This window comes from Neoarius graeffei, chromosome 3, assembly GCF_027579695.1.
Source record: "Neoarius graeffei isolate fNeoGra1 chromosome 3, fNeoGra1.pri, whole genome shotgun sequence".
NCBI classification, from domain to species: Eukaryota; Metazoa; Chordata; class Actinopteri; order Siluriformes; family Ariidae; genus Neoarius; species Neoarius graeffei.
In genome coordinates, this window is record NC_083571.1 from 71,138,080 (window position 1) to 71,161,389 (window position 23,310).

The following is a 23,310-nucleotide window of genomic DNA, read 5'->3' on the forward strand; positions in this document are numbered from 1 at the left end:
GTGAAAGTAAGCCGGTCCTGGCCGGTCCGGTGTACCACTAAAAGATTTGGCCGTACCGGAAAGAAAAATATACTGTCTCTGAAAAAAAAAATGCACTTTCAGCATAACACACCTGCTAACGTTAGTTTACCAAAAGCAACACGTTTTCCTCAATATACATTGCATATAACTCATTCTGACCTGTCTCTGAATTATGTCTGAAGTGAATTCCTTCCGTGTTTCACTCGACAGATAACATGCGGGATAGTGCGCGGAGCCACTGCTTAACCATCTTGCGCCAACGTGCGCAGCTGGTATCCAAAGTGTTTTAGTAGACAGAATGTCCAAAATTAAAAGTTAGTTTTCAACTGTTCAGCTAAAAAAAAAGTTATTAAAACGATTGTGTTGTTGAAATTGTGTTATAATTAAAAACTGATACAGGTGGATGAAAGAGTGATAGTGTGATAAAGTACTATACTAGTACTACTGAGTGATAAGAAGTCCTAGTGAATGCTTGATAAGTAGACAATAATAAATAATTAGGTGTATTTTTCGGCATGTGCTGCGCGCGCACTATGACTCAAAATAATAGTACCGGCAAGAAATAAAAGTTACTTTCACCCCTGCAAGATGACTTGATTGTGAGTCTTTCTTGAGCGTAAGTAAAAATGATTTCTACAATTTGCATAAACTGCTGCTTCAACAACCTATGCCCCCCTCCTGGAACCTATGCCCCTCTCCTGGAACCTATGCCCCTCCTTTGCCACCCTCATCCCTCATTATCTCTAGCCGCTTTATCCTTCTACAGGGTCGCAGGCAAGCTGGAGCCTATCCCAGCTGACTACGGGCGAAAGGCGGGGTACACCCTGGACAAGTCGCCAGGTCATCACAGGGCTGACACATAGACACAGACAACCATTCACACTCACATTCACACCTACGGTCAATTTAGAGTCGCCAGTTAACCTAACCTGCATGTCTTTGGACTGTGGGGGAAACCGGAGCACCCGGAGGAAACCCACGGGGACACGGGGAGAACATGCAAACTCCACACAGAAAGGCCCTCGCCGGCCACGGGGCTCGAACCCGGACCTTCTTGCTGTGAGCCGACAGTGCTAACCACTACACCACCGTGCCGCCGGCTTATCTTTCATTTTTAATGAATTTCAAAAAAGAACCTTTTTTTTTAAATCCAGCCACATCACCACATGGTTTAGGTTCTAGACAGAAGATCTCAGAGAGAGAGAGAGAGAGAGAGAGAGCGCATGTCTGAGCAAGCATTTAACTTCAATTAAAAACACTACACTGTTTGTGATAACACACTCCTGCATGACCACGCCCTGTAACATTCTCTCTCTTCATGCAGCAGTATGAGACCCTGAAAATTTATTTAATACCACCGAGAAAGCAATCACAGGTTTATCTCTATCTCTGTCAGGTTATCATGTGTGAAAATGATCCAGAAACAGAAATCCCCAGCAGATGTTTGGGGATAATGATGAATGAGTCAGTTACTGATGCTTTTCACCTGCTTCCTGTTTTCCCAAACAGCCAGCTGGAACATGTTGAGAGATTGTTTCCCACCATCAGTTCCCTACTTTCGGTTTTTGTGTCTGGGCTTGTTGCTTTCATATTAGAAGTTAAGAAATGAGTTACATGACCAAACAACTTACCTAAAGATTATAATGAGCCTGGCGGCACGGTGGTGTAGTGGTTAGCACTGTCACCTCACAGCAAGAAGGTCCTGGGTTTGAGCCCGGTGGCTAATGAGGGCCTTTCTGTGTGGAGTTTGCATGTTCTCCCCGTGTCTGTGTGGGTTTCCTCCGGGTGCTCCGGTTTCTCCCACAGCCCAAAGGCATGCAGATTAGGCTAATTGATGGCTCTAAATTGACCGTAGGTGCGAATGTGAGTGTGAATGGTTGTTTGTCTCTATGGCCCAATCCCAATTCTAATTTCTACCCCTACCCCTCCCCCTTCCCCTCCGCCTTCCCCTTGGCCCTTCCCCTTGAAACTGAGCTACAAGGGATAGGGCTTGAAATTCAACCCTTACGTATTGGGATAGCCCTTCAACGATCGCATACGTCATCGCGTACCTCCGTCAGCATTTACGTTAGCAAAACGCGACCAAATGCGTCATTGGCTGCGACCAGCCGCTAGAGTCAGAGCCAGAGAGCTCTGCTGGCAGGGTGTGATTTGTTAACTAACACCACTGAATGGGATATCTTTGGCGCTTCGTGCACCACATCAGACAGAATGAGGTGTCAGAACACTCATGTAAACAATAAAAGCGAGAATAACAGAACAAAACGTACGCAGTCAAGCAACCGAAAACAATACTCACTCCCAAAGCTTTTTAGCAGCAGCTTGGATTTCAGAAATCGCTGCTCATTCTCAGCTCGAAAGCGAATCAAGCGGCGTGTTTCCTCTGGATAACAACTTAAAACACGTAAATAATGGAGAAAATACATTTATGACAATCTTTCGCCGCGGGAACCGCCATCTTTATGAAATCCGCATGAAATCTCGCTGAAATCCGCATGGCATTGTGGGAAATCACTCAAACCCCTTCGTTCGGAGTCTGCTTCAGGAAAATCTCCGTTTGGAGGGGTACAGAAGCCTTCCCCCTTCCCCTACCCCTCCGCGTTAACTGGGATTGGGATACCCCTACCCCTTCACGTGAACACGCAAAATGGAGGGGAAGGGCCAAGGGGTTGGTCCAAGGGGTGAAATGGGATTCGGCCTATGTGTCAGCCCTGTGATGACCTGGTGACTTGTCCAGGGTGTACCCTACCTCTCACCCATAGTCAGCTGGGATAGGCTCCAGCTTGCCTGCAACCCTCTACGGCAGGGGTGTCCAAACTGATCCATAAAGGGCCGTGTGGCTGCAGGTTTTCATTCCAGCCATGCAGCAGCACACCTGATTTGGCTTATTCAATCAACTGACACACCCACCCTTTAATCAAGGGTGGGTGTGGCTGCAAGTATTTGACTGTGTGAAGACAGTTCAGTTGATTGAATGAGCCAAGTCAGGTGTGCTGCTGCATGGCTGGAATGAAAACCTGCAGCCACACGGCCTTTTATGGATCAGTTTGGACACCCCTGCTCTACGGGATAAGCGGCTACAGATAATGGATGGATGGATGGATGGATATAATGAGCCTTGTATAAAACGGGAATAATCGCTTCAAACAAACTCCGACACAAAATCTTTTCGTGCCAAGTGATACCACCCTCTAATGATTCAGCAAACACATCTGACCAGTTTTTGCAGTTGAATGAGGGTAGTGATGTGGTTTTCTCGTCTGTCACTGCTTCCCCAAATGGCCAACAGTTGAACACGATTCTAATCCTCATTTGTATTTGCAAACAAGAAATATTTAAATAGTCTGCTCATTCTCAAAAGCACCATTAAAAACTATAACAATGGTCTATTTCACATTCTCTCATATAATTATACAGTAACAGGAAGCATGATCAGGAGCTGAAAACCCTCTTCATGATAAAGACTGGATTTTACAGAATTTTCATGTCGTTATTTAAAAAAAAAAGGCGGGAGAAAGAGAACACTCGCTAAACTAGTTTTCCATGTGGGTGTGAGGAGCTGTTTACAGACACAACATTTTAGCTGCAGGGAATAACCGTGTGACAGAAATGAGAAAGGACCACAGCAGACGTCTTCAGGAATGATAAAACAAGTTCTAAAAAGATGACAAAGTTTCTTGTTTAGAAAAAATACACTGAAATTTTATATAATCTGAAGTTACCCAATTCCCTCCTGAACTTCCTGTACACATCATGCTGAGCCTCTTCTGATGAGAGCTTCTTATATACAAAGTTGCTTTGTTATTGATTTATGGTACAAAATCACATGGACAAGCTTCAGACTCCATAATGGATCTGTGAAGGTTCTGTTTCAGAGCCAGAATATCAGTTTATCTCATCTCCTGCACTGTAAGGTGGATGGCATTCAGACTTAACATCATAAACCACAGAGTGTCAGGAAGAACAAGTTGGAACAAGCTGAAAGCAGAAGATTGCTTTAACAAGAGTATTAATGTAAAACAGAACCTTCAGCTTTATATCTGCCTACACAGACAACTCCAGGTATACTGACTCCTGTCCTAATGTACATCAGTCTGTTTGATTAGGTGGGGGAGGGGAGGGAACAGAGTTCCCTGGAGCCAGTATAAACCGTTTCCGACTGGGTGAACCCTAACACTGATGATGTCCCAGACGTCCTTGAGAAACGACAGCAAACATGGCTGTGCTCTGAGTGGGAGGGGCTTAAGCTCTCTCACCCGTCTATTACAGAGACGATGGAAAATCATGGCTGTCTGTGAGCTCATGTTTGTGGAAGAAAGCAGATGGCACTTTCCTCTAAATATGTCATGCAGCACCGTGATGCAGCAGAAGTAGCAATTTGAAAGGATGTGCTTGGTTAGCTTCATGTGTCTTGAAGCATGCGTTAGCCTTCACCCTCCTGGTTTGTAGCTGTTGTATGACAAGAGAGCTGACTGGTGGGTGGGAATTGGCATGTGATCAAACTGGGAAGAAAACATTTTCAAAACCCAACACACAATATCTTCAGGGGTATTAGCTAACCAAGGAATTGAAGTTAAGGCAATCGACTGCGTGCTTTCAGTTTGCACAACTTCTCCAGGAACATGACCTAATTACAGAGACGATATACCGGATAACCAGTCGAAAACAACACTTCCATACCATAAGTTATTGCATGAATGGAAAAAAAAAAACAGTTAAAATATGTTGAAACAACTTTTTTAAAGTGTCACTGCCTCAAGTTGATTCTTTTCCTCCAAGCTACTGAAAAACCACAAGGACATAAATGTCTCCTTCCAGAAAAGTTTACCATATTAAAATCTTTCTGATGTCACCAAATGCTTTCAAGTCTGAGTTGTAAAAAAGTAAAATGCTGTTCCTGTGAGTTTAATGTAACATCCATTATATACGATCAGCTTGAGATAAAATTCAGTTCCTAAAAATTACATGTACGTTTTTAAAACAGTGTTTTGCACCTCATCTTTCACATGAAGCTGCAGCTGACAAACACGACTTAGCCATGGTTTAACGCAGCCTTTGGGGATGTTTCAGTGGCACATGTGCAGAACTTCAGAGTAAACAGGAAGTTTCGATGGTCAGCTCGTGTATACATGCTATATATATATATATATATATATATATATATATATATATATATGTGTGTGTGTGTGTGTGAGAGAAGTCTAAAGGAAGTGACCGATTGCAGTGATATAACTGAAAATTCACAGATATATATACTTTTATTTCAACAACTATGCACAAGGGCTAATGTCTCTTATTTCCTCAAGCCTTGTACATATTTTATACAGAATTATGATTCTGTTTCAGAATTAAGATTCATATTTATATCTCTGAGTGTTTCGTATTTCCATTTTTTCTTGAAGAATGTTTTCATCTTTTATAATCAGAATCTCACGTAAAAATGTGACTTCGTGCATGACTTGTTTGATATTTTGGGTTGTGGTTTTTTCCATTTCCTGTCTCTCTGACTGTAAGACCCTCTTTGTAAACTCTTCGTCTCGTTTCCTGTTGAACAATCACGTGAGTAAGACCCTGAATGTGTGCAGTGTGTTTTGCTTTATGATGTATTATTATTACACTGGAATTAATTTTTTCGACTTCTCAATTTGACAACTTCGAAAATTTGTTATAAGAGCTGTCCAGTTAAATAAAGGATCATGTTGCAGTTTATTTTTTATTGTGGTCTGCTGATCTGTGACCTTAAATAAATAAATAAATGATTGTAATTTATCTGCCTGTACGTCACACATCCTTTCCAGATCACTGCTCTATCTAACCTTTTTAAACTCAGACTCCTTTGAGCTTCTAGAACATGTTTAATGCAGGATGAAGCCCAGATGCCCCACAAACCAGATGTCTGAACTGAACAGCAGCTGGTCTGTAATTACTGATCACATAATAACTGCCTTTTGTTCGTGAACGACTCGGTGTGTTTGTTCTCAGGCCTTCCTTTGTTAGTTGTGCCTGTATGTTCATCTGGAGATCAGAATGCATTAAATATTTAATCTAAAGCATTTTAACTGATGCATGGGGACGGCTGTTATGGCAACACGTTACTCAGCAACACGATAGGAAACATAATTTGAATTGTTTTCTGGAGGTTAGAAATGCTCTGTGTGGTGGTTATGCTTTTTTATGCTAACATGCAGCAGACAGTTTTATTTCTGTGTGTCTTCACCTCAGTGGTGTGTTCTACTTGTAAAGTGATAGTTTGATGCGTGTGGGAAGAAGCAGTCCACACACCATACACACTTTCACACACAAACCTTGTTCGTGTGTTCAGCCGAACAGCACAAACCGCATTCACACACCAGTAGACTGCCCTACATACAGCTAGCCACAGGTTCTATTATGAGTTGCAGTGAGACAGAGATGCATGAGACCCTGTGCACACAGAGGTTTTCTTTTGAGAACATGCATGCAAAAGTAATGGCACGTTCATTTGTGTCAAACCTTATTTATTACAAATGATTCCAAAACTTTTCCTGTTTGACTTTAGTCTGTAGCACTACATCACACTGAGGTGAAGCTCCATCTACACCTCACACACAGCATTCTACATCACAATCTCCAACAAATGAAAACATGTGAATGTGAACCTTGTCAGCATCTTTTTACACCTTTTTATTTCTTTCACACATTTGGCCACTTGCTGCTCACCACTTCCTTTAGAGCTGTGACAGAAATACTACTTGAAAAGAGGTTTGTGATCTGGTGTGATTTACCTGAAAGCCGCTTCCACACTGGAAAACCAGATAAACCGCAAGCTCAAGAAGTAAAAATATCTTAGCTGCAAAGATTAATGATAGAATAAAAGGGGATGGAAAGTTCATTAATAGGAGTAAACTTTGGTAGGGTCACCGAGGCGAACTGGAACAATGATTCTGACTGGGAATTTGACTCCATCCCAGGCCACACTGCTCACACAAACCTCTAATTTTGTAAGCTAACCATGGGCATCATTTTGGTTTAAAAAGTTCTGGGATACAGATGGGACTTTACATGATCCTACCCGTCACTGGCCTATTGCAATGTCTGCCTCTCTTGTTATCGTGAACGTAACCTGAATACAAATGCACCCAATTTCACAGGTTACTGGGACTGTGTAGGGCTTTAGAACTAAAACATGATTAAATAAATAAATAAATAAATAAATAAATAGTATATATTTCTGTCAATTCATGGCCAGCAGATGCAGAACTCTGCAGAGAGAAAATATCAAGGTTTTCAAGGTGTGCAATAGCTATTTCTGAGAAACAAAATTTTACATGTTATGATCATGCTAATTTGCCAGATTTTAATACTGTGCAAAATGTTTTCTTAAAACTTCAGCCATTCCTTCTTTAGTCTTTATTCTTCTTTGGATCTCCTTAGCTTCCACAAAGTGGTCACTAGTTTTCAGGCCCATATAAAAATAACAACAATTTAAAAAAAAAACATGCAAAAATCACACAGTATCAATACAACAAGGAAATGCAATATAAGCCAAATATAAAGATCAGGAAAGAGATGAAATGACTCCATCTTCATACTATAAATAGGTAGTGTAACAGTAGGCTACATTAATACATTATTGTTTTAACTTATTTTATAGTGTACAGACAGATGGTGCTAATTAGCTTTGTCATTGCTTGTCACACAGGCTACTGCACTACATTCATGGATGGATTATACTTATGCTATTGTCGTCTGTTTTGCTGTTCAGTGTGTGAACTTTCTTGAGCTTTTGTGGCATGACAGAGTTCTGGCAAATCCATCATCTAAGTTTACTTTTTTTTTTTTTTAACTCATTGAAACATATTGCCTTTGATGTCATATGATCTCTAGCCACACTCTTTGCTATGCCTTCTTGGAGACGTAAGATGTGCAAACTGTGTAGCCTATGGGCTGCTGTCACACTGTTATTAGCTACTTAGGTTGCCATGCAAGGTATGTTGTGTGGCCTGGTCCCTTACTGGTGGAAATGTAGCTTATTTTTTAGCATTTAGCTGTGTCTGTAGCAAGAGCCTCTCTCTTCTTTATTCTCTCAATTTCTGCTTTGCCCTTCCTTTTCTTCCAACTGTCCATCTCACCAGGTGACTTGTGCAAAATATTATCAGTTACAGAAACAGGTAGACGGTCACTTTGTGCATCGCTGAGAGGTGATGACGAAAGGCAGGCTTGGGGAGTAACGGAATACATGTAACGGCGTTAAGTAAAAGGATACAAAAAAAAAGTACCTGTATTCCCCTACAGTTACAAAAAATGAAGGCGTATTCAGATTACAGGTACATTTAGTGAAAATTGGGATTACTTAGCAGGATTACAATTTGAAAACATTTTACGTTATTTATTTCTTTTTATTTCAAACTGGAGATGGAGGGAAAGCGACAAACTATCCTACAGACATGCATGCGCGCGCGCAGTTACACAGTTCACTTCACTTCGCTTCATCGTCCTGGACCGGCAGCATTGGCGTCAAAGTCAGTCTCTGTTGGCATGACGTCTTCAACCAAGAAGAACGCATTTAATTCGTGGAAATTACGACATCACTTTATTTTCAAAGAAGATAAAGGGAACAACACCATCGTGCAATGCAAGCTCTGCATTCCAGCTGTGAAACACTTGTCATCGTCGAAGGATTCTACTTCAAATCTGAAAAAGCATTTACAGGTAAGACTGCTAATATTAACTAGCTAGCTAACGTAATACAGGTCCTGTTCCATCTTCCGAAAAAATGTAGGGATTGTAGGCCTATGTGTCGATGCTGGGGACTGTGTGTCTTTTTGTGTGTGCAAAACCCGCTTTGATATTAACAAGCCCTAAACGCCGTGCTTGAGTCATGTATGAGTATGTGTCAGTGTCATTAATTGTCTTCATTCATTGGTAGGAGCTAGTAGCTGAGTTAGCTATCGACTAGCTAACTACTAGCAATCTAGCTAACGTTTGCAGGCACAAACATTTTGCGCATTTGTAGAACGGGATCATACCATTATATAGTTAACACTGCCATGTTAATTGATCCACGAAGACCCTTTAGACTATTCTGAGCAAAGCCGTCGTTAGATGTAGGCTAGCAAGCTAGTTGGACGAACACCCTGGCCAGCTGTGTGGAAATGCAGCGTGAGTCTGCCCCTAAAGTGAAGACTGGCAGTATCTAGCCTGGTAAACCAGCCTAAATGTGAGATTGGATACGTAATTTATTTATTATTGATCTAAAAATGGCTGCCCTAACAACTGAAACAATAAATCTAACACTCAACTGAAACAAACAAATGAACTATCACCATCACGGTGCTACCAATGATAACTTTTACGATGATGTGTATTGATATTTCATTTTTAATATCTGCTTTGTGATTATTATTTTTTTCAGAGGAAGCATCCAAGACATTTCAATGAAGAAAGGGAAGACACCGTTCCACCTGAGATGAGTGATCATGGACAAGAACAAGAGGTCTCGCATCCTCCTTTCAAACAAGCAAAATTTGGACTTGGAACCAGCACATCTCAGAGTGCTGTTAGTAGACTGATATTTGAATTTGTTATTGATGATGTTCAGCCGTTCTCCTTGGTTGAGCAGCCTTCATTCAAAAAACTCATAGAGGGAATCAGTGGTGGCAAAACAGTCATGTGCAGAAAGACACTTGTGCAGCGTATTGAGAGGGAATTTGTTGCCATGAAAGAAAACTTGACTGCAACACTTAAGAAAGTGGCACATGTGTGTACAACGGCAGACTTGTGGACTGCACACAACAGAAGTTTTTTTGGTATGACATGCCACTGGATTGAGGAGGATACTCTTGAGCGGAGGTCAGCAGCACTGGCCTGTGTGCGAGTGAAGGGACGTCATACTTTTGATGTCCTTGCAGCAAAAATCTGTGAAATACATGCAGACTTCAAAGTGCAACACAAAGTAAGGGCCACAGTAACAGACAATGGGAGTAATTTTGTTAAGGCTTTCCGCGAATTCGAAGCAACTGAAGAGACAGCGCCAGACGACTGTGATGATGGAATCAGGTTTTTGGATATGGATGCGGTTCTGGAAATGGAGGGAGATGAAGAGCTTCAGTTTTTCCTCCCCCCTCATCAACGGTGTGCAGCACACACACTCAACTTGATTGCCACCAATGAGGTGGACAAAGCAGCATCAACAGGGCCATCGCGGAGAGTGTATCGAAGTGCAATGGGAAAGTGTGCTTTTATATGGAACAAAGCACATCGATCATCAGCAGCTGCAGAGGTAGTACAAGATATTGCCAGTATGCGGGTTTCCGTTCCGTGTGCCACAAGGTGGAGCTCTGAGTATATGGCCATTTCCAAACTGATTGGCCTTACAGAAGATCAGCTGGGGGACATCTGCACAAGACTTGGAGGGACCAGGTTGAACCCTCATGAAATGACTTTTCTCAGAGAATATGTAGCTGTGTTACAGCCACTTGCTCAATCCATTGATCTTCTACAGGGTGAGAAAAAATGCTTTCTTGGGTTCCTCATTCCTACAATCTTAAGCCTCAAGTCTAAGCTCTCTGAGAAATTGGCAAACGTGACCCTCACAGCACACATTATTACTGCAGTCATTAATGCAATCGACAGTCGCTTTGGTGCCATGCTGAGCAGCCATGAGGCAAAAATGGCAACGACCACCATGCCAAAATTTCGCTTGTGTTGGCTTCCTGCTGAGAAGAAAGAGAATATGTGCAAAACATTGATTCAGGAGGCAGCCTCTTTGGACACCATAGAACCTCTTGCCGCTGCAGTCAACACAGTGTCTGACTCTGATGGATCAGATGAGGATTTTTTTGTCTTTGGGAAGACAAACAGTAGTGACAAGACCACAGCAGAGGAAGAGGTTCGGCGGTTCCTTGATGATCCTGCGAAGAGCTTGGATTCCCTAAACGCATTTCCTTTGGTTAAGCAACTCTTCATGAAGTACAATACTACACTACCTTCCAGCGCTCCAGTTGAACGTCTTTTCAGTTATGGAGGAAATGTACTTACCTCATCTCGTAGTAGAATGTCTGATGACCACATGGAGCAAGTCCTCCTTCTTCGTTACAACAGAAAGTTTTGCCCAAAGCTAGGTTTTGATTGAATGTAGGCCTACAGTTGCAGCTCTGCAATATTTCCAGTTTTTGAGTTTTACAAATGGAAACCTGGCACACTGAAATTGTACAATGTTTGTGTTTTTTTATTTTTTATTTTATTATTATCATTATTATTATTATTGTTATTGCATTGCATTTCTTTGTAGTCTTACATTGTACTACAGTACATTCAGTAATAATGCACATTTGAGGTCCTGTACATTTCATTTTCCAGTGTGGACTTAAAAAAAAAAGGCAAATGCACTTGTTTACAAATTGTGTAAGTGCTTCTTCTTTGTTAATAAACTGCACTATGTGGTCAAGACGTGCCTTTTCATTGTAGGAATATATGATGCTGCCCAAATTAGCTTTCCTCAATGTCTTTTTTTAATGCACAATAGTAAATTATTTTTGTTGATGTGTATTTTCTTGTTGTTATAGGATATAAGACGCGCCCCCCTTTTCAGCTAAATTTGTAAAAAGTGACATACCCAAATTTAAAGAAGCACAGCTCCCACATAGTTGTAGATTGTAGATACAGACATGTCCTTGGTACCATTGGAAAGGTAACACTCAGGTTTATTTCAGAAGTGGCTGGGTTTTACTGATGTACTTGAACAGAGATATTGTGCTTATAAGTGTACAATACCCCCCCCCCCCGCGCCTATGGTTTTTGACTAATATTAATGGAGATCTATAATTCCAGGAAGATATTAGTTCACTATAAACAACATGTGACCAGAGACACTAGTCTTACCGTTCTACATTTGGAGACAAAAGAGCAAACCATGAATATTTTACCATTTTTTTCTTGGTATGTTCATGCTTTTTTGGGGGTACCCTTTACAGACTGAAATAAGTGACATTTGAAATGAAACGCTTATAACTTTAGAACCCCATTGTCTAGAAACACAATCTTGGCAAAGTCAGTCAGTAAAGACCGTCTCTGATCTTGGTCTCTACTGAAAGGTAACAGCTTGGAGCTTTGCCCCAGAGATTTGGGTTAAGTGGCGCAGCGTGTATCCATTTCATAATGGCGATGTAATATGTATTAGACACATCCACAGGGTGGCACCTGTAACACACGTCATACAGAGATGATGAAGGTATTGTTGGCGTTGTACATTGTATTGTGCTTCGTGGTTGTGCTCAAATGAAAGCTGACAGTTTAGACTTTCAAACGGTATGCAGTTTCACCATTAAATGTTTTATACAGGCCGCAAAACGTTTATGTTACGTTTCGCTTCAAAATGGCGCCGCACCTTTCCATATACGGCACAGCGAGTCTCAGCAGTAATCCGAAAGTAATCAAGTTACATTACTTTAATATTATGGTAATTGGATTACGTTACTGAATACATATTTTATGGGGTAACTAGTAACTTTACCAGAATACATTTCTAAAGTAACCCTCCCAACCCTGACGAAAGGCCACCAGCGTTTCCGTGTTGGGTCCTGGCTCTGTGTTGGACCTGAAAAGAGAAGTCCTGGGGAGACAAGAACTAGTGAGTAACACAAGCATTTGTGTCTTTAGCATCTGCCATCCACTGGAGTGGGGTATGGACAGTGACCAGGGTGAAAGGACAACCAGACAAATAGTTCCTTAGCTTGGGCACGGCCCTTTTGAGGGCCAAGGCTGCTCTTTCCACAGCTGCACAGTTCTTCTCAGTGGGGAGTAGCTTATGGCTGATGTACAGCACAACATGCTCTTTGCCCTCTATGATGTGTGAGAGCATGGTAACCAGGCACGTCTCCGAGGCATCCATATGGATGATGAAGAGGAGGTCAAAGTCTAGGTTTTGGAGAAGGAGGGCAGTGGTGAGGGCCTTCTTTAAGGCCCACAATGCCTGCTCTGTTTGTTTAGTCCATCTTATCCTGTCCGATTCCCCTTTCTTGGTCAGGTCTGAGGAGAGGCTAGAGAGGAGAAGTGAGGCATGAATCTCTGAAAATAACCAGCTAACCCTAAGAAGGAATGTAGCTGGTCCTTGGAGGTGGGTTGGGGGTACTTCTGCATGACCTCTATCTTTGGTCAGTCCCAGATGGCACATTCAGGGGGTTGCAGTGAGCCCAGCCTCTTGTAGCTCCCTGTGGCAGCAGGGGCGTGGCCAAGCAGCAGTCTGTGAATGGAGAGTGGGGTCGGGGAAGGTAAGTGGCTAAGTCATTCCACCTGCTGTCAATTATTGTGTGTGTGTGTGTGTGTGTGTGTGTGTGTTACAGGGATGGAGCATAAAAGGAGAGAGAACAGAGAAAGAAAGAAAGCTTAAAAAAGTGTGGGTGTGTAAACATCAACTCTTGCCTGCCGTAATTTTGTGCTCCACCCACATCAGGAACTGTTACACTCCCCCAGGATGGATTTGAGATGGTGCAGGTGGTAAGTCCAGGTGGAACAATGGATGATGACATCATCCAGATAGGCAGTGGTGAAGTCACGTTGTGGGCACAGGACAATGTTCATGAGAAGCTGGAATGTTGCAGGCGCCCCATGGCAGCCGAAGGGGAGGACCCGATACTGCCAGTCACCTAATGTGGTGGTGAAAGTAGTCTTTGGATGGGCCCGGGGTATCTGGGCCACCTGCCAGTAGCCCTTGGTGAGGTCAAGGGTTGAAATGAAGTGGGCCCTCCTTAGCCTGTCAACCAGGTCATCCACCCTGTGCAGGAGGTAGCTGTCAGAGTCCAACACTGCGTTGAGCTTGCCATCACACTATATTAATTTATCACTGGTGTTAGGACTAGGACTGTTTTGGCCTCTAGAGGCCGCTGTTGTTTCCTTTTCATGTCGTGTTTATTTTGGCCTCTAGAGGCCGCCACTGTTCCTGTGTTTTGTGTTTGTGTTAATTGCCTAATTATCTTCACCTGTGTCCTTAATTAGTTTGTCTATTTATACCCCTGAGTTCAGTCCTCTTGTCACGGAGTCTTTGTGCTGTTATGTTTATCTCCAGTTTCCTTTGTACTGTGTTTTTTGATCTTCTTAGCTTTTGAATTTTTGCACTTTGCTTTTCTTTTGGATTATACTCTTTGGTTTTTTTTTGTCTTTTGTTTTGCCCTGTATATAGTGTATATAGTTTAAATAAACCTTTTGATTATTTTTCTACTTCCGCCTCACGCCTCTGCATTTGAGTCATCCCCCTGGTGGCCTAGTGGGGGTTTGCTGGATTATCACACCAACGAACCAGGTTCGAATCCCAGCAAAACCCTAACAGAAAGACTCCGTCATGACCGACTCAGCAGAGGCTGCTTCAACTGTCTACCCGGCCAACCTTCAGGGAATTATGGCAGCTTTGACACGCTTCGGAGCGACCATGGACGCTCATGGACGTACGCTCACCAGCCAACGTGAGGCCCTCGCTCGCCACGAGGAACTGCTTCAGCAAATTGGGAAAACCCTGGCACAGCTGACATCTCTGCCTGCATCTCCTGCTCCTGATCCAGTTCCTGCTCCTGATCCAGCTCCCACTCCTGCTCCAGTGCCTCCTGCAATGCTGCCTTCTTCACCTCGCGAACCCAGCCTTCCTGCACCACAGAGGTATGACGGCAAGCACAGTGAGTGCCGAGAGTTCCTTACCCAGTGTCAACTCACCTTTGAGCTTCAGCCTACCACCTACACTACGGATCGCCGCAAGATTGCCTTTGTGATCACCTTATTAGCTGGTAAGGCGCGAGCCTGGGCTACTGCTATCTGGCAAAGACAGGGACCTGAGTGCTTTGATTTCCAGCTGTTTTCTGAAGAGATGCTTCGGGTCTTCGATCAGGCAGACATCAGTACCGACGCAGCCCGAAAGCTCATGTCCATCCGGCAAGGAGGAAGCGTCGCAGATTACGCCATCTCGTTCCGAACACTCGCAGCAGTAAGTGGATGGAACGAGACTGCCCTGGTGTCAGCCTTCCACCATGGTCTGTCTGACCCCATCAAGGACGGTCTGGCCTCTATTGGATGCCCAAGTGACCTCGAAACCCTCATCTCACATGCTATTCGTCTGGACAACAGGATGAGAGAACGCCACCAAGCCTTGAGCCCCCCCAGCCTCCCTACCTCTACCTGGAGACCGTCTACCTCCTTCAGTGACTGTCCAGAACCCATGCAAGTGGGTCATACTCGCCTCTCCGCATCTGAGAGGGAGCGCAGAAGGAGGGACAAGTGCTGCATCTACTGTGGCAAGCCTGGTCACTTCCGAGCATCATGTCCCGAACTCTTGGGAAAAGGACCGCCCCGTCCAGCCGAGGGAGGGTTGTGACGGGGCCTACCCTCTCTCCCGGACTCCCTGGCCAAGGAATCTACATCCCGGTCTCCATCTCCTGGGGTGAGTCTGTCCACTCTTGTCAAGCTTTGATAGACTCAGGGGCGGCTGGGAACTTTATGGATATTCACTTCGCCCAAAGCATCAATATTCCGACTGCACCTCTTGAAGTCCCATTGTCTGTGTCTGCCCTCGATGGCCAAGCGTTAGGTGATGGAAGAGTCACCCAAGTTACTTCTCCAGTTTTCCTCCAGTCTCAAGGTCACAAGGAAGAAATATCCCTGCACCTGATTCCTTCACCAGAGTTCCCAGTGATTCTAGGCCTTCCTTGGCTTACCCGCCACAACCCTCGCATAGACTGGGTAACAAGCCAGGTTGTGGAATGGGGCCCTGTGTGCCATGCCTCTTGTCTGCTCTCTAGCTCTCCTGTGTCTCCTGCCGAGCCCCCTGATCTCACCGAGTTATCTCAAGTTCCCACAGAGTACTGGGATCTCAAGGAGGTATTCAGCAAGAGCAGGGCCGCCGTTCTTCCTCCGCACCGGGCCTACGACTGTGCCATCGACTTGCTCCCTGGGACTACCCCTCCTCGTGGCAGACTGTTTTCACTCTCTCAGCCAGAACGCAAGGCCATGGAGGAATACCTCAAAGATGCCCTGGTCTCTGGGTTTATTCGACCCTCCACTTCACCTGCTGGAGCCGGCTTCTTCTTTGTCGGCAAGAAGGATGGGGGGCTCCGACCATGTATTGATTACAGGGGCCTGAACAAGATCACTGTGCGCAACCGATATCCCCTTCCGCTGATGTCCACAGCTTTCGACCTGCTCCAAGGCGCCACCGTCTTCACCAAGTTGGACCTACGGAACGCATACCACCTCATCCGTATCCGACAGGGAGACGAGTGGAAGACTGCCTTTAACACCCCGTCTGGGCACTACGAATACCAGGTGATGCCCTTCGGACTCACCAACGCACCAGCTGTTTTTCAGGCCCTAATCAACGACGTCTTAAGGGACATGATTAACCTATACGTTTTTGTCTACCTCGACGACATCCTTATCTTTTCCAAGACCGTGCAGGAGCACCGCCACCATGTCCGCCAGGTTCTCCAGAGGCTGCTACAGAACAATCTGTTCGCCAAGGCCCAGAAATGCGAATTTCATGTTCCCGAGGTCTCCTTTCTGGGATTTATTGTACGGACAGGCCAACTCCAAATGGACCCTGCCAAGACCCTGGCCGTCCGGGATTGGCCTACTCCCAAGTCCGTTAAGGAGGTTCAGCGGTTCTTAGGATTTGCTAACTTCTACCGCAAGTTCATCAGGAACTTCAGTTCTGTGGCAGCACCCATGTCAGACCTCACCAAAGGGACAGGTGGATCTTATGGCTGGTCTCCTCAGGCAGAAAAGGCGTTCAAAGACCTCAAGGACCGCTTCTGCACGGCACCCATTCTGGTTCTCCCGGACACCTCCCAACCATTCATCGTGGAGGTGGACGCCTCGGACAGTGGTGTCGGCGCGGTGCTCTCTCAACGTTCGGAAGGAAAGCTGCACCCCTGCGCTTACTTCTCCCACCGCCTGAGTCCTGCTGAGTCCCGGTACGATGTGGGGGATCGAGAACTGCTAGCGGTCAAACTGGCCCTTGAGGAGTGGAGGCACTGGCTGGAGGGAGCACAACATCCATTCCTGGTTTGGACTGACCACAAGAACCTGGAGTACCTCCAGCAAGCCAAGAGACTGAACCCTCGACAGGCTAGGTGGGCCCTGTTTTTCAGTCGGTTTGACTTCACCCTCTCATACCGCCCCGGCTCCAAGAACACCAAACCTGACGCACTGTCCAGACTGTTCTCTGCCACTAACAGGGAGAATGAAGTCGGGCCTATTATCCCTGTGTCCCGGATTGTGGCCCCTGTCCGCTGGGGTATTGAGGAGGCTGTCCGACGAGCCCAACGCCAGGACCCCGGTCCTGGGACGGGGCCACCAGGCCTCTTGTACGTCCCACATCAAGCCCGGGCCAAGGTTCTCCAGTGGGGTCACTCTTCCCCTCTCACCGCCCACCCAGGAGCTCGGAGGACCCTGGACTTCCTGAAAAGACGCTTCTGGTGGCCTAACATGGAGAAGGAAGTAAGGTCATTTGTCCTGTCCTGTGAGGTTTGCACCAGAACCAAGAACCCACGACAGCGTCCCCAGGGTCTCCTGCATCCTCTGACCATTCCCCGGCGTCCCTGGTCCCACGTGGCAGTCGACTTTATCACGGGTCTCCCTGAGTCACAAGGTAACATGGTCATTTTGGTCTTAGTTGACAGATTCTCCAAGGCCTGCCGCTTCATACCACTGTGCAAACTCCCCTCTGCTCTTGAAACTGCGAAACTTTTGTTTAATCATGTCTTCCGAGTCTTTGGTCTTCCACAGGACATCGTCTCAGACCGAGGGCCCCAGTTCTCCTCCCGAGTGTGGCACGGGTTCTGCAAGGTCATCGGAGCCACTGCCAGCCTCTCCTCTGGGTTTCACCCACAGTCCAATGGTCAGACGGAGAGGCTCAACCAGGACCTGGAAACCACCCTGCGAGGCCTGGCTATGGATAACCCGACATCGTGGAGCACCTGGCTGCCATGGGCGGAGTACGCCCACAACACCCTGCAGTCATCGGCCACCAAGCTGTCGCCATTCCAGTGCCAATTCGGGTTCCAGCCACCTCTGTTCCCGGACCAGGAGGAGGACGCGGGGGTGCCCTCGGTCAACCAATATGTGAGACGGTGTCGCAAGACCTGGAGCAAGGTCAGGAAGACCCTCATACAGACCTCCAGAACCAACCAGACTCAGGCCAACCGCCAAAGAAGACCTGCACACGCTTTCCGCCCTGGGCAGCGTGTTTGGCTGTCCACTAAGGACCTTCCACTGCGGGTGGAGAACCGCAAGCTTGCTCCTCGCTACATTGGCCCCTTCAAGGTGGTGCGCAGGGTGAACCCTGTCTCCTACCGGCTCCAGTTGCCCCGGACTCTGAGGATCAACCCCACTTTCCATGTTTCCCTGTTACGGCCCGTACTGACGTCTACGTATGCCCCTGCCCCTAGGAACCCCCCACCCCCCCGCATCTTCCAGGGGCAGACTGTGTTCACTGTGAATCGCCTGCTTGACTCCCGCCGGGTCCGCGGCGGGTTGCAATATCTGGTGGACTGGGAGGGCTATGGTCCTGAGGAGCGCTGCTGGGTTCCTGCTCGGGATGTCCTTGATAAAGAACTATGTCGGGACTTCCATTCGGCCCATCCGGATCGCCCTGGGAACGTCAGGAGACGCTCCTAGGGGGGGGGGTCCTGTTAGGACTAGGACTGTTTTGGCCTCTAGAGGCCGCTGTTGTTTCCTTTTCATGTCGTGTTTATTTTGGCCTCTAGAGGCCGCCACTGTTCCTGTGTTTTGTGTTTGTGTTAATTGCCTAATTATCTTCACCTGTGTCCTTAATTAGTTTGTCTATTTATACCCCTGAGTTCAGTCCTCTTGTCACGGAGTCTTTGTGCTGTTATGTTTATCTCCAGTTTCCTTTGTACTGTGTTTTTTGATCTTCTTAGCTTTTGAATTTTTGCACTTTGCTTTTCTTTTGGATTATACTCTTTGGTTTTTTTTTGTCTTTTGTTTTGCCCTGTATATAGTGTATATAGTTTAAATAAACCTTTTGATTATTTTTCTACTTCCGCCTCACGCCTCTGCATTTGAGTCATCCCCCTGGTGGCCTAGTGGGGGTTTGCTGGATTATCACACCAACGAACCAGGTTCGAATCCCAGCAAAACCCTAACAACTGGTCAATTTGACTGTTCACAGCAGACCAGCATGACCCTAAGGCCACCAGGTGAGGTATGTGTAAGCATCACATACCTTGAGACTTTCCATCAGAATTCAGCAGTAATTATCAATGACATCATACAAGTGTGAACTTGAATCATAAAACTACAACTCAGCATAGATTTTTCAGTTAAAAAGCATGAAGCTGTTTCCATGATCATTTGTATGTCCCATTTCCTTGTTACACATTGTGCTATAACAATAACACAGTGAGTTGTTTTTTCAGTGGTCAGAAGTGCGTCATTAAAGTAGCATAATTACTATAATCACCATGCAACACAGGATTACTGCTGGTCACTAACAATTACATTTAAACCTAATTATAAAGCACAACATGTTGAGTTATAATTTGTCAACTTTTCAAAACAGGTTCAGATAAATGACTGTAGATTATACACTAATATCCTCAAATGGTCAAAACTTCATGCTATCTTAAAAAGTGATAACTTGAAGAGACTCGCAACACACAGTGTTTAAAAAAAACACTTCACCAAAAACAAATCTTCTGACTGAAGAGAAACTTCATACTGTAGAACTGATAATTCTCACGATGCACAGACCACAAATAATCACAAAACTGCCCAAAGGCATGATGGTGAAAAGCATGCTGGGAACTACAGAATCGTGCTGAGCGCGAACACAACAGAGAACTCAGTCCCAGAGCTACAGGAGGATATTTGAAATAATATGTATAACTGAAGAAAAAGTCAAATGCTGCTTATTAATTCCAGAAACAAATGTATTTAGCTCTGAGGTAAAGCTGTGGAAACTCCCAATGATTCACACAATGAAAAGCTGACAGTCTATCAGTAATAAACACTGACATCTAGTGGTCCTTAAATTACTCTACATTTAGTTTCTTTTATTTTTTGTCGAATTCACGTATCATGTGCTTCGTCGGCAATGTGTTACTGATCTCATGTGCACAGTGCTGATGTATGACCTTTTTGTGTTTAATACTGAACCTAGTTTGTATCTGTATCCATTAATGCTGTCACAAATATTATCATGGGATCGCCATCTAAGTCTTTGGACCCACTACCGTCTACACTCCTAAAGAAATGTATTAGCAAGTTGTCATCTCCCATTACTAAAACTATTAATACGTCGCTACAACAAGGAGAATTTCTATCAAGCCTTAAGCATGGACTAATTACTCCACTGTTCAAGAATGATCATCAGGTTTCTAACCGGATGTTTAATTTAATTATTCAATCCCAAACTGGGCAGAAGCAAAACCTTTTAAAAGGCCATTAAAAAAATAGAAAAAAAAATCACAAAAGCAGGAATTTACATGTTTCCATTTTTATTGCAGGAGAAACTGCAAACACTGCATTCTCTCTGACTGATAATACAAACTCTCTGCAGCTTCGGTCTCTTCCGGTTATAAATACCCTGAAACATTTTCTGATGAGCTTGCCTTTCTGACACTTGGTTTTTAGCTGGTCATGATTATATAATGACAGCATGCAAATATTACACTAATATTAAACACTGATGCCTGAAGACATGCCCCAACCCTACAGGATTTCTCAGCACAACTCGTTAAAATAATTAAAAGGATATTGTGATGTGATGAATTATATGGATCGCTTCACATGTGAATACACCACTGAGTCAGGCTCTGCTTCAACAGGCGTTATTCTCGAGTTTTCTTCCTGCAGAGACACAACAGTATATTTCAGTATCGGAATCAGGGTGAGACGTCATCACTCCTGTGGAACTAATGTGACTTTTTTTTTTTTTTTAAACCAAATCCTCTAGCAGTGGTTCTCAACCGGGGGGGCGCGCCCCCCTGGTGGGGCGCGGAGGTACTCCAGGGGGGTCGCGAGTAGGCTTCATGTATGGAGGAAAAAAAAAATCTGGGGCTAACAGGCTATAGTAGCTAAGCAGATGCAACACATTTACCCATGTCAAAATGCAGGACATTGGACTATTACATACAAATCAATACTATTATAAAATCTATCATCAATCTATCATAAAATCTTGTGTGTGTGGCCGCATCAGTCGGGGGAACTGTGATATGTTCCCAAGCCTTGCAGACTTTATCAGTAATGCAGGCACTTCCCACGATTTCTCATCTGTCTTTCAAGCAGCGTCAGAGCACCTGTCGGTAATGAGAAAACAGTTTGCGGCATACTTCACAGAGGATTATCGCTCTTTTGCGTGGGTTCGAGATCCATTTGTGTGTACTGCTGACGAACTTCCAGTTGACATGCAGGAACAGCTTATTGAGCTGAAGAGTGACAGTAGACTTAAGGCAGTCTTCACCTCATGCCCTCTTTCGACATTCTGGGCAGCATTGATGCAGGAGTACCCGCAACTGTGTGACGTAGCCTTGAAACTGCTCATCCCATTCGCATCGACCTACTTGTGTGAGGCAGGATTTTCAAAAATGACTGCGCTCAAAACGAAATATCGCAATCGTGCACAAATTGAGGATGACTTGAGACTGTGCTTGTCAAACATTTCGCCAAGAATCGAGGATCTTTGTAAGGCAAAGCAGGCTCAGGTCTCGCATTAACGCAAATGCAGATCACAAAGGCACAGTAAAAAGTAAAACCTAAATTCACGCCTGGTCCCAATTCCCAATGATATCAATAGCCAGCTAATGATAAGCCTAACAAAATACCTAATAAAAACACTAATAATAATAATAATAATAATGATGTCTATTAATAATAATAGCATAATAATAATAATAATAATAATAATAATAATAATATCAACAACCAACAACAGCAATAATAATAATAATAATAATAATAATAATAATAATAATAATAATAATGCCTGAAAGAACATAAGTCTTGTACTACTGCCAACAGCTTAGTAATGATAATAGGCCATAATAATAATAATAATAATAATAATAATAATAATAATAATAATTATAATAATGCCCGAAAGCAGATTAGAAATGTGGTGCTACTGCCAATTATAACAATAGCCTAATAATGATAATAGGCCTATGTATTTCTATGGAATGGATAATGCTACTACTGCTGCTACTGCTACTACTACTACTAATAATAATAATGATAATAATAAAAATAATAATAATAATAATAATAATAATAATAATAATAATAATAATCTAGCCCAGGGCTATCTATCTATCTATCTATCTATCTATCTATCTATCTATCTATCTATCTATCTATCTATCTATCAGTCAATATAAGGTGCTGTAGGTCGGGTGGCGTCACTGCGGGTGAGTGTGTTGGGGGGGGGGGGGGGGGCGAGAAGAGGGGCCCCCAACTGCAATGAACCAGCTTTGGTGGGGCCCAGGTTGCAAAAGGTTGAGAACCCCTGCTCTAAAGTATTCCACATCATGATCAATTTCAGAAGTTTTATTTAGATATTTACCTCTTTAACTCTCTTCACTGTGAGCTGAAATTTTCACATCAGTGTAAGTCAGTTCCTCAGTTTCAGACACTAAAGACACAAATGTGATTTAAATTGTATGAAACACAGCTAATGTAAAAACTGAACACATGAACAGAAAGATGCGTTACTTACCGTTTTGCTTTTTATTTTTCAGCCAAATCCACACAAATGCTAATATTATGATTAATAACCCCAGAAGTCCAGCAGATATCAGGGCAGGAAGCAGTGAACGGGAACGATCAGTTTGTTCTGTGAAGCTAATGATATATTCAATTATATAAATTATTTTCTCGATATGATACAGACATAAGACGATATGACAAAAACATCACATCATGTATTCAGGTATCGCAGAGACTCCAACTCTCCCGCCATGGGCGGGAGATCTCCCGCTTTAGGGAACATTTAGAAAATCCTCCTGACCTCCCGCTGACAACATAAAAATCTCCCGCCCGCCCTTACTACACATGATTAGTTTTAAAAATATATAATTTGATCATGGCCGTAGCCAGCTACGAGGCCCCCGAGGCCCGGACCTCGGTCATTTTTAAGAGCTGAAAATAAATTTGTATGCTAAATATTCAACTGCATAAAAAATAAAGAATAACATTAAAACGTCTCCGTAAAACGTGCATTGTTAATTATGTTAAACATTGATTCTGTCTTCTGTTTCATGTGTGCAGCTCAGGTGGATAAGGCGCCATACCATAAATCCTGGGTTCGAT

The 23,310-nt window shown here is 44.1% G+C and overlaps 2 protein-coding genes across 5 annotated transcripts in view; both read left to right on the plus strand.

Annotated features, from left to right (window-relative positions):
* LOC132883512 (uncharacterized) overlaps positions 1–23,310 on the plus strand; it is a 112,121-nt gene that overhangs the window by 37,938 nt on the left and 50,873 nt on the right. The gene's annotated exons all lie outside the window — the stretch shown is intronic.
* On the plus strand, positions 3,043–14,085 carry LOC132883505 (uncharacterized). Of its 2 annotated transcripts, XM_060917214.1 has the most exons (3): positions 3,043–8,327; positions 8,416–8,712; positions 9,416–14,085. In XM_060917214.1, the coding sequence occupies exons 2-3, from the start codon at positions 8,416–8,418 to the stop codon at positions 11,132–11,134; spliced, it is 2,016 nt and encodes a 671-aa protein (XP_060773197.1). In that variant the 5' UTR covers positions 3,043–8,327; the 3' UTR covers positions 11,135–14,085. The 2 variants fall into 2 exon arrangements, with proteins under 2 accessions (XP_060773197.1, XP_060773195.1); XM_060917212.1 differs by having other exon boundaries at positions 3,043–8,712.